General features: G+C 43.3%; 1 protein-coding gene and 1 pseudogene across 5 annotated transcripts in view; one reads left to right on the forward strand and one right to left on the reverse strand.

The window, feature by feature from the left end:
• Positions 1-12456, reverse strand: part of LMO3 (LIM domain only 3) — a 95246-nt gene that overhangs the window by 70077 nt on the left and 12713 nt on the right. For all 5 annotated transcript variants that reach the window (XM_053404555.1, XM_053404557.1, XM_053404556.1 and 2 more), the window contains exon 2: positions 2019-2232. In XM_053404555.1, the coding sequence (XP_053260530.1) occupies positions 2019-2224 (206 nt within the window). In that variant the 5' untranslated portion in view covers positions 2225-2232. The remainder of the gene's footprint in view (positions 1-2018; positions 2233-12456) is intronic.
• Positions 6468-6549, forward strand: LOC128422937 (uncharacterized; annotated as a pseudogene).

Below are 12456 nucleotides of genomic sequence, written 5' to 3' on the forward strand. Positions count from 1 at the left end.
TGAATTCTCTAATTTTGACCTCAGTTTTTTGCCTACCTGCTGCCTCTAACAAATAGGTGTTGCAGGTTTTTGTGGGGTTTCAAAAAACCAGCAACGCCAATTTGCCAAAAGTGACGTGAATGTATATACTGCATGCAGCTAATCCTCTTTCAAGCTGGTATCAATTCTCTGATTCCTCTTCAACCACACCACATCTGTTCTCAGCCTGAGACAGACAGAAAATTCCCAAGGTTGACATATATGAGTGATTGGCTCATGCATTCAGATCACTTGTGGGGGTGGGGTGGCGCAGACTGCATAGGGACAGTTTTCCCCCAAATACATAATGTTCGAACGCAATTAACTTAGCCCAAAGTGTTATTTGCTTAGAGAATTAAATTAAGAGATTGTTCGTTTGTTTAATTTATATGCTACCCTTCATCAGAAGATCAAAGGGTGGTTTAAAGTATAAAAACTCAAAAATACATGACATAACAGCAAACAAAATACTCCCCACCCCCAACACACACAGTTTAAAAGACCCTAGACTGTTTAATTAGCCAAAGGCCTGAGAGAAAATGGATGTTTTTGCCTGCCACCTAAAGATATGTAATGAAGGAGAGCATTCTGCAAATGAGGAGCCACCAGAGAAAAGGCCCGTTCTCGTGTTGCCACCCTCCAGACTTCTTGTGGACAGGGCACATGAAGAAGGGTCTCAGAAGACGATCGCAGGGTCTACAAATACAACTATATCCCAGCAACCCGAAAAACAACATTTGTAGAGATAGCAGTTTACCTAGTACAGCCTAAGCGGGCCACTGAACTCACAATACACTGAAAAGGCTTCTGCGCCAACATAGGGAGATGAGAGGCCTAGTTGTAGCCTAGTAGGGACTGCTAGGAATTAAATGTGTACTGTTCAGTGCAGATAGTTAAAGAGCTATCCTTTGTGGCAGTTAATTAACTGTTTGGAATAGGAACTATGGTCCTTGAGGAAGCGGGCGAGTGGATGGAACAAACGATTTGACATCTTCCAAAATGTACATAGTACCTGCTGCATGGTATATAACCTGCTGCTGGGAACTTACTGGAAACAAATGCAGATGAAGTGAAACTAGGGTTGGGTGCTCTGTAAAATAAGCTCCAGATACTCTCAGGGTAAAAAATTAAGTGGTTCAGCTTAAGATGAAAGGTCAACATTGTGCCACCATTCATTACAGGGAATTAGGAGGAGAAGGCAATTTTTGAACCCAAGCTTAATAAAGAGTTATTAATAAGTATTAACAGTATTAAAGAATATTAACAGCTGCATAACCTTGAGTACAGTTCTGCAACTGGTCCAAGAGAAATATTCTGGTCTACAATTCTCCCAGACATGCTAAGTTTCCATTGGTCTGGATTCCCCCTCACTGAGGGGGAAATACACAAACACATACCGTATTTTTTGCACCATAACACTCACTTTTTTCCTCCTAAAAAGTAAGGGGAAATGTCTGTGCGTGTTATGGAGGGAATGCCTACGGGTGGCATGCCTACAGATTTTCCTCCTCTAAAAACTACGTGCGTGTTATGGTCGGGTGCGTGTTATAGAGCGAAAAATACGGTACATCCTTCAGCCATCAGAACTGGTACAGTCCAGAAACGGAGGCCTATTTTTATCATGTGGGTAAGCTGCTTGTCCAGAGGAAAACAGAAATAGGATTTATGCAGATCTTTCATTTTAAATAAAGCTATTTATGATCCCAGCCTACCACCACTGTTTGTAGAAAGGTTGCACAGTCAAAGACACATTCCTAAAAAAAACCCTCTCAGCATAGCACTTAGGAAAAACATCTTCCTTATGAGGGCACAAGGCCCGAGAATGAGCCTACGAAGCCATTTCTCCACTCTGAGCACCATTTGTATGCTTGTTGTGGTGCAGCCAGGTGGAAAAGTATCCGTAGTGACAGTGGTGCACCAGACTGCGCGAGGGGAAAGGACCTAGCAGGAGTTGGAAGTGTGGCACATGTACGAGGTGTGTAGAAAGAGCAAAGTCCTACCTCAGGTAGTCTCTGCGGCACAGGATAAGGTTGGCTTTGGTGTACAAGGTAGAGCCTACCTCCCCCAAACGGCAGTCGCAGCAGGCACACTTCAGGCAGTCCTCATGCCAGTATTTGTCCAGGGCCTTTAGGAGATACCTGTCTTTGATCTTACGGTTGCAGCCAGCACAACCTTTCGGTTTGGTGTCTGGCTGGACAGAGAGCATTTGTATACCTGAAACGAGAAGAGAAGGAGAGAGGGAAAAGAGGATGTCAGGTGACACAGCCAAGGGATGCCCAGAACAGGATCCTTTGCCCCCAAACTGAAACTTATCAGAGCTTTCCTCTTTCTTTGAAATTCCTTGGATGTTTCTCCAGACCAGGGTTTCCCAAACTTGGGTCTCCATCTGTTTTTTTTGGACTACAACTCCCATCATCCCTAGTTAGCAAGAGCAGCGTCAGGAATGATGGGAACTATCGTCTAAAAACAGGTGGATGGAGACCCAAGTTTGGGAAGCCCCGCTCCAGATCACATGTTTATTTATTTTTACCCGTTTAACAAAATTTGTGTAGTGTTTACTCAATTTTAAAAACTTGTACGCTGTTCACAAAGGATGGTCTAAAATACTCGTTTAAATATATATACATAAATTAGTATCAAAAGCATTGTTAAAGATAACATTTTCAAATGTAAATAGAATCATCCATCTTAAAACTATTGTGCATCATAATATTACATGCCTGGGTAGGATTGTGGAAACAACAAAGGTTTTAGCAGCCACCGAAGCCAATACAGAAAAAACAACTGCTTAATATCAGTGCGCGGGGAGTTCCAAAGAGTAGACAAATATTGATTCTCTGCAATTGCAGAATGAACATTATTTGGATCTCCCAATGTTGTTTTGAATGAAGCGCAGTGGCATGTCTTGTCCATAGCCGGAGTGTAAGGAGATTCCTGCTGGATCAGAATGGAGGTCTTTCTAGCCCAGCATCTTAGTCCTTCAGAGAGTGGCTTTCCATGTGCCTACAAAAAAACCCCACACGGTGCAAGAAGGCACCAGGCCTTCCCCAATGTCACCCGCTAGCAACTGTTATCCAATGGCATAGTGCTTCAGAACTGAAAAGTTTCATAGACCCAGGGCCGGATTTAGGTTTGATGAGGCCCTAAGCTACTGAAGGTAATGGGGCCCTTTATATGTCCAGCTGTCCTTTGTCAACAACAAATTGTCGCTGTTTTTTGTGTTGAATATATGCTATATGGTAATTTATGGCCTAATAGGTATCTAAAGCCATTTGCACATAACAAACAGGAGCCTACACAACACAAAACACTGTCGCTGTATGCAGGTTTTATTTTATTTGCTTTTTATCTTGCATTTTGGAAATGTACATCCAGTTTTTTCCCTTTAAATTTTTTGGGGGCCCCAAGAGAGTGGGGTTCTAAGCTATAACTTGTTTAGCTTATACATAAATCCGGCACTGCATAGACCCATCACGACCAAGGACCATTGATAGATATGTCCATCATGGCTAAGCCCTTTTTAAAGTCACCACATCTTTTGGGAATAAATCCTGCAAATTACTTATGTGTGAAGAAATGCTTCTTTTGCTCCTCTCTTGAAACTTCTAGCCAGTAGTATAAATGCCTGACCCAAAGTTCTAGCATTATGATAATGGGAGAGAAAAAATGGCTCTCTATCCACTTTCCCACAACCTTCATGAAAGGTAGCGCTGGGCAATATCTGGTTTTCAACATCATGATATATCACCAGCTAAACATCACAATATACTGATATGTCACAATGTCTGAAATAAGAATGGAGCTATGTAGAGGCACTGGCTGGCTTCATTGTTTTTCCTGCATTGTGATTTTTGCATAGCACACATACACACACACACCATGATTTATGATATATTGCCAATTCAAAAATTATGAAACTGATTTCATGAGATGGACTTAAAACTGGTTTTGGACGATATATCACCCATCCCTACTGCCTAGTCAACTTTTCTTGCTTAACTGAAAAACAGCTCAGAGACTTTAACCATTCCACAGCTCAAGGGAAGAACATTGACTTTGCACACCAAAAGTCCCAGATTTGATCCTCACCATCTCCAGGAAGGGCTGGAAAAGTCTTCCAGCCTGAAACCCTGGAGAGAGCCTCTGCCAGTCCGTGTAAAAGGTAAAGGGTAAAGGGACCCCTGACCATTAGGTCCAGTCGTGGCCGACTCTGGGGTTGCAGCGCTCATCTCGCTTTATTGGCCGAGGGAGCCAGTGTACACCTTCCAAGTCATGTGGCCAACATGACTAAGCCACTTCTGTAGAACCAGAGCAGCGCACGGAAATGCCGTTTACCTTCCCACCAGAGTGGTACCTATTTATCTACTTGCACTTTGACGTGCTTTCGAACTACTAGGTTGGCAGAAGCTGGGACCGAGCAACGGGAGCTCACCCCGTCGCGGGGATTCAAACTGCCGACCTTCTGAACGGCAAGCCCTAGGCTCTGTGGTTTAACCCACAGCGCCACCCGCGTTTGTGTAGACAATACCAAACTAAGTGGAGAAATAGACCGATTTGGTATATACTGGTTTCCTAGGTTCTCCAATTTACTTTGCCCACAGCACCATTTCCTCACCAGCTGCGGACTCCCCCAAACACAAGAGCAAATGCTGGTGAGAGGCAGGTAACACACACCACATGCCAGCTCCACTAAACAGCTGCATTAATGTACACTTGGTTTCCAGTTAGGCCTGCAACCTGCTGGTGTGCCCCCCCCCATAACAACAACCACCAGTCTTACTGCTTCCCTCAAGATTTCTCAGCTGCTTCTCCCAGCTGGCTAAAAAATTTCATTTCAAGCATATTTTGATGGCAGTGCTCAAAGAACTCATGCTTCCTCAGTCCTATTCCACTTCTCCAGCATATAGGCATTGTGTCGAGACGTGTCAATGCCACAAAGTCAGAAAGCAAATGCATTTAGAGCTGTCCTGTCATCAGCACACACGGGGCAGGGACCGCCACCTCGTTTGCCCTGTATCTTTGAATATTAGCACACAGATGCAAACCATCTTTCCTTTTAAATTCAGAGACTGAAATATGTCAGGTGGAGGTTTCTCTGCAAGTCACAAAGGGGAGAATTCACTTTCTTCAACAATACTCCTTGATGTTTTAATTCTTTATTTAACAATTATCTGGATCTGAATCTTACACACTGTGTAACCTATTAATATTGTGGCAGTGCTCGTGCTGGTTTTACAGTTTAAACGAGGTGGCGGTCCCTGCACCAAGGAGATTACATGTCAAGTTTTAACAGGGTAAAGACAAAAGGGAGAAAAACATTGCGAGCAAATATTGGGAATGATGATGCAACTCTCAGAAGTTAAAAAAGAAATTTGGTTTGTAATCACTGCTTCTATCAGAAACTTTAACTTGTGCTCCAGGGAGAACTAACTGAAATTAAAATTCCACTGAAATCTGTGGGACTTTCTCCAAAGAAAACACGTGAAACACATAAAACCGTGACTCTGTATCTTATTTATATGAAAGAAACCTGGCTTTGTTTAATTGTAAATGGAAAGCTTGTCTATACTGCAGCAGCCTACGCGCCCCATTTAGTTACAGGCAAATGAGAGATAGGATAGGATACACTGATTTCAAATGTTATCCACATCCACTCTTCCCATTCCTCAGTGGGTGGGGGGGGGGAGGCTTGGAAAAGTAGATGAGCTTTGCAAAAGGTCAGATTGGCATCTGTCAGTGCAAGGCAGGGGGAAAACTCTAGCCAAGAGCTCTACAAAATAAATGCTTACCCGCCCACTGTTATATCTGGGGGCAGCTGAGATTTATCGTTTTCAACAGTTGCAGTAAGCGAGTCAGCTGCATTTAGAACCTGATGTCTAAAATATTAAGTGCTATGAACAGAAAGGTAGCTGCCTAATAGCGGTGTGTCATTTTGGTAAATAATATCAAGTTTCAAAGTTGCTCTGTTCTGCAGAACCCATAACTTTTCACTGGCCTCCAAAGGACCTCTCCACACACTGCAGTTTTAGGTGTACGTATAATTCCCTTCCACCACGTGAATGCAATAAACAGGCACCCACAGATAAAATGTGCTTTCAAGACCAGGATTAGCTGGGATTTGTCAAGTGTGCATTCTGTGGAAAATTAACCCAGATCTGTTTAGCTTATCATTTATTTTACTTATTATTTTTTGAATGTTTCAGGTAATTGTTTTAACTGGGGTGTGTGGCTTACTGACCATTTTCTAAATACCTTTGAGGTTTTATTACAATCCAGTGGTATATAGATCTTCTGAAATTAATAAATATTGCAACCTACGAGCATCACAATTACTGGAGGAAAATACTGGAGAGCTTATTTTTCCTTGCAGCAAACACATGGCTGTAGAGGAACTAAACACCCACATAGACTGTAAGGTACCAGTGTAGGCTCAGAATAGGCAATATGGCATCGCTTCTCGGCCTTTTGGCTAAGATCAAGTGTAGAATAGGCAATATGGCATTATTTATTATTTTATTATTTATACCCCGTCCATCTGGCTGGGTTGCACCCGGGTGTCTTCGTCCATACAATCCACCCCACTGCAACAGAGGCAGGAGGGACTAAAGGCTATGGGATGCAGGAATAATTGGATTCAGTTCACATTTAGAGGTAAGCCTACCTATTCTGAATTCTCTGAAACAACAGGAGACCCAAAGCACAAGCTTCCGTTCGAATTCGCACTTCTCTGAATTTTGTAATGCAGTTCTCCAGCCAAGAAACAAATACAAAAATTCACATAGTGGGGCAAAGTGCCCATAAAAACACACATTTTCACTTAATATATGCATTTAATGGACACTTTACCCCATTATCTGCTTTTTTCAGGTGAGAGTGGTTTGCAAAATAAATAAATAAATAAATGTATATTTAGCAATATTCCATCCAAACATGTGTATATTAAGGAAAACTCACATTAAAATTGTGGTGTTTTGTTTTTTTAAATAAAATAAATCAGAAATGATGTGGAGAACTAAAGACTGGAAACATGTGAAACTGAGGAATTGAAATTGACAGATTTGCCCATTGCAAATTTGATCGTTTGTCCCAATGAAGGCGTGTCATCGCTTGGCAGCCCAGCTAGATCAGGTGATCTGAGGAACCTACAGGGGACCCACTGCTGTTCCACAGTTCAAAACACATTTATATCCTGCTCCCTCTGTCCCTAATAGAAACTGCAAGGCACCCAATAACTGGGGCTAACACAGAAATTCAACGAAAGGAAGGAAGGCAATAGCAGCAATGGGGAATTATTAGCTGGTGCAATTTCCCCATGCCCATTTTGGGATGATTCTGCCCTCCCACTTCAGCCCCATATGATGATGATTTCTTACTGGCCCTCTACCATAAAGGTCCTAGGGATAATTTGGAGCAGGGCTTTGAGTCTGGCTGCCCCTGGCCTATGGAACAGCATCATTGTTGAGATACATCACAGCCCTCCATGTGTTCTTTCTGGAAACAACTGAATGCTTTTTTTAAAAAAAGAAGTTTTTTCAGCTAAATGCAAAAGGCTATGCCTTAGGTTTAAAAACAGTACAGAATGAACACCTGTTTCCAGTTGTTGTTTTTGTAGTGTTTTTAAAAACTATTTTTTAGAGTACAGTCATACCTTGGCTCCCAAACGCCTTGAGAGTCGAACGTTTCAGCTCCTGAACGATCAAAACCTGGAAGTGAGTTTCTGGTTTTCGAACATTCTTTCGGAAGCCAAACGTCCAACAGGGCTTCTGTGGCTTCCGATTGGCTGCAGGAGCTTTCTGCAGCCAATCAGAAGCCATGCTTTGGGAGCCGAACATTTTGGAAGTTGAACGGACTTCCGGAATGGATTCTGTTCAACTGAGGTATGACCGTATGATGGTTAATTTCCTTGAGACATACGTAAAGGAGAATTTGTAAATAATAAAATAATAATAATAATAATAATAATAATTACAGGATTAAATCAGTTTAAAGAATTAAAACAACCGTCATTGTGTAGGAGGGCTTCCTAACCTTCGGGACAATGCTGAAGGAGGAGTGCAGAATGGAAAGATCAACCACATGAACTGCCTTCAGCTCACACAATCGCTGGATACAACAAGCAATATGCACATCACCTTTATAGAGCAAGAAAGTCAGACACCATAACAGATGAACTAGTGAATTTTAAAGTCACAGATTTGAAAGCAAGTGGAGGAAAAATTGCAACTATTAATAAATGTATAATAATAATAATGAAATAATAATAAGGAAGTTGAATTAAACTGATGCACAGAACTGCTCTAAGGGTAAGGCGCATTCAGTGCGCAAGTTGCTCCAAAAGCCCTGTTCAGTTGTTATTCCCTTCTTCCAAAAGGGACTCAGCATTTCCTAATATCCTGATTAAAGGAGGTAACTAAAGAGTAGTCTTTCAATACAGGCTCGTGAAGGACGAAGGGATTCTCCCTGCCCATTTTACATACAGAACAATGTGCTGCCCATCTTTCCTAGCGGAGTTGCCCACATCCAACAATATTGGTTCCATCGCACAGGCAGAAAATTCTCCAATATTCCAAAGAACAGATTTGGCTGAACGGTTCAGTAGAAAACGGGCAACGTCGCAAGGCTTTTCTTTCTACTATGGTACAAACTAAAAGCTGCCACCTGATTTAGCAGCCCCATTTTGCAGAAGAGTCCCTAAGAGCAGAGCTACATGTTTTGAAGAAAGTAGGGTGGGCATAGTTGTCAACTTTTCCCTTTTCTTGCGAGGAATCCTATTTGAAATAAGGGAATTTCCCTTTAAAAAAGGGAAACGTTGACAGCTATGAGGGTGGGTGGGTGTGACAACCCTCCTTTAGCTACGTAAACACCAAATTGGTGGTAGCATGCATTTCTAAAGGGGAAGAAGAAAAAATCTGTGGGGTGTGGGTGTGTACTTTTTCTCTTCAAGTGCAGCCTCCCAATCCATTCAAAAACTGCTTTGTCCCTTGGCCAGACTGAGGTTAGAAGCAGCTGCAGGGTAAAACCAGCATTGAGAAGTAATTGCAAGGCTGAATCCACAGGCATGGAGTATGGCACTGATGCGCCCCTGATCCTCTTCATTCCATCCACATTGACTGTAGACCAGAGATTGGGAAACATAAATTTGCTAACAGAACTCTTAATGCTTCTGAGAGCGCTGGGAAGTCATCGCTATTCTGATAACCAGAACCATTTTAGGCCACATTCACCTTTAAAGCACCACAATACCAGCTTGCACAGTCAGGGTATCTCCAGAAGAATTATGGGAGTTGTAGTTTGTTACTGGTGCTGACAGTTGTTAGGAGATCCCCTACTCCTTTCACAGAGCCACAATTCTCAAGAATTCCCTATGAACAGGGGACTGACTGTTAATACAGTCTGGGAACTGTAGACCTATTCCCCCGTTAAAAAACAAAACAGGGAAGAACTGTGCGGCAGAATATACCCCAAATTCTGCCATATTAACTCTTGCCATTTTCCAGGTTAAGTGGGCTGCAAATGGATTTTTTTCTGGAATGAAACAACATAGAAATGAGCACTAAGCATGTACTACAGTCCATTAGTTTCCTGGAAGTGGCTTTCACATCATGCGAAAGCTCAAAACTAATGCAGAAATTAATAGTTGGGAAATAGGTCAGGGAAATGGAATAAACTGCCATGTGAAGGCAGATTTGCATTGGCCTGATCCAGCAGCCTCTTATTATGATCAGGGCTTCAGTCCACTCCCTGACTATGATGCCAGACTATTCCAATCTATCAGAGGGGTGGCACACACACTGCAAAGCGCACTAGAGTGGTGGCACACTGTCCTATTTTGGATTTGTTTCATGGCATTCTTGCCAAAGAGCTTAGGGAATGGTGGCAGGCCACTTACTCAATGCACACAGGCATTCTTGCCAGAAAGAGTTCTTCACTCATTTGCACAGAAGTCATTTCTCCATTGTGCTATCGCCATGCAGTGTGTGTACATAGGTATAGACTCATAGGAGCCCCACATGACAATAAGGCTGATCTTCAGTCTCTTGCCCACCAGAACATAACCCTGCGAGAAGGAACAGGGTGCAATCTGGGGCGATAGCAGCTCTACCCATGTTTGTTATGCTCTCCTCTCTCCCTCTCATGCCCGCAAACACAGCAAGTCATTCTTGGCAACTGCCAAGGTGCCAGAGCTCTGGAAGTGTTAACTGTTGACCCATTTACTTGTGATATTGCCTTACCCCCTAGGTGCCCACTCAACTGATCAATCTACAGAAATTGGCACTGTTGAAAGAGCCATGTAACACCCATTCCACATTTGTAAAGAGCCAATCTTTTAGTGTGGCAGCGAGCTCACACTTTCAAACTATTGACATTGGGCAAGTGCCTTCACTGTACTCTTTTCAGCGCCTGCTAAAAACATTTAGACACACCTGTCTAGAGATATTAGAATGTTGACATGTGTTCTGAGCTGCTTTTTGAGCTTGGTTATTTAATTTTTTAAAATGTTTGGAATTGTGGCTTTTAACTGGTTTTTTTGCTACTCAGTAATGTTATTGTTTGCTTCTTTTTGCAAACCGCTTTGAGATATTGTTACAACCAAGAGATTTAGACATGTTGCAAAATCCATCCATCCCTGTCCTCCCTTTTCCAACAATCCGTTGAGCAGCAGGTTGATGAGAGACTGTGTTCTAGGACACTGTAGGAAATTTAAAGGACAGCTCCAAGCTAGCTACCACTAGTGCTGCCATTAGGTAAGCCCAACAGGGCTGGCCCTACCATTGGGCAGAGTGAAGCAGCTGCCCCAGGCAGGGGATTTTGGGTGCGATGGAAGGAAAGCACTGTTGGTTAAATTTTTATTATTACTGTTACTCCCAGGAAGAGACACTTGAGATGAGGTTGGGATGAGATGGGGCAACAGGATCTCCTGCCTCAGGTAGCAAAATGCCTTGGGCTGGTCCTGTTTATAAGGGTCCACCAGCATGCGTTATGCCCAGGAAGTTCTCCCCACCCAGGAAGGGGCCTCAGGCCTCAAAGGCAATGAACTTATTTCAAGCACTATAGGTAGAGTCTTCAACAAAGGAACATAGAAAACTGCCTTGTTCCAACTCAGGCAGCTGGTCCATCTAGCTCAGTATTGTCAACACGGTCTGGCAGCAGCTCTCCAGAGTTTCAGGGAGAGGCCTTTTCCAGCCCTACCTGGAGCCACAAGGGACCCTTTGCATTTTCCCTACAACTGAAGCTAGGACATTTCCCCTAACATACACTCCTCATTCATATGAAGAGCTACTGCAAAAGAATTCAGGTTCTTAAGTCAGGCTAGGCACACAACACAATTGAAGGCCCACTCTCTCACCCAAAGCATCCTGGAAACATTAGTCTACTCCTCACAAAACTGCAATTCTGAACACATTTCACTACAGCTTCCATGATTCCCCCCCCCCCCCAGCGGCAGGAGGAATGTTTTAAATATATGCCTTGCTGTATTTTACATGGCCTTCAACATGAGTTGGCCAAAAACTAAGCCAGGCTGTGTACACACTATAACTTTGAAGCACATTGGAAGCACATCTTTTCCCTTTCAAGAATTGTGGGCCCTGCAACTGCAACTCTGAGTGGTGAAAGCCCAGAAGTCTTTGAGAGAATACATGTGCTCTGAATGTGCTTCAAAGGTATCATGTGTACAAAATCTAAGTCTGTGGGAAGGGACACTGCCTCAGGGCAGAACATCTGCTTTGCACAGAGAAGGTCCCAGATTCAAACCCTAGCCTCTCCAGATAGGGCTAGGCAAGAGTCCCTCTTTGAAACCCTGGAGAGCTGCTGCCAGTCAGTGGAGACAGTGCTGAGCTGTGTGGGCCAACACTCTGACTCGTATATAGCAGGTTCCTATGTTCCTTCTGAATTCCTTTCGAATTATGGTGCTGGAGGAGATTCTTGAGAGTCCCATCGACTGCAAGAAGATCACACCTCTCCATTCTGAAGGAAATCAGCCGTGAGTGCTCACTGGAAGGACAGATCCTGCAGCTGAGGCTCCAATACTTTGGCCACCTCATGAGAAGAGAAAACTCCCTGGAAAAGACCCTGATGTTGGGAAAGATGGAAGGCACAAGGAAAAGGGGACGACAGAGGACGAGATGGTTGGACAGTGTTCTCGAAGCTACCAGCATGAGTTTGCCCAAACTGCGGGAGGCAGTGGAAGACAGGAGTGCCTGGCGTGCTCTGGTCCAGGGGGTCACGAAGAGTCGGACATGACTAAACAACTAAACAACAAATGTTCCTTCTACATCAGGCCCCCCATTCTCACATTTCTGCAACACAGCCTCTAACCCCATCACCTTTCTGAAAGAAAGCGAAGCAAAGAATCCTGAAGGAAGAAAGAAAAGGGCCAACAACTAATAAAATTGTAATTTGAAAACCAATAAATAAAGCTGCAAATGGGACAGAGGT

This window comes from Podarcis raffonei, chromosome 10 (assembly GCF_027172205.1).
Source record: "Podarcis raffonei isolate rPodRaf1 chromosome 10, rPodRaf1.pri, whole genome shotgun sequence".
Classification (NCBI taxonomy): domain Eukaryota; kingdom Metazoa; phylum Chordata; class Lepidosauria; order Squamata; family Lacertidae; genus Podarcis; species Podarcis raffonei.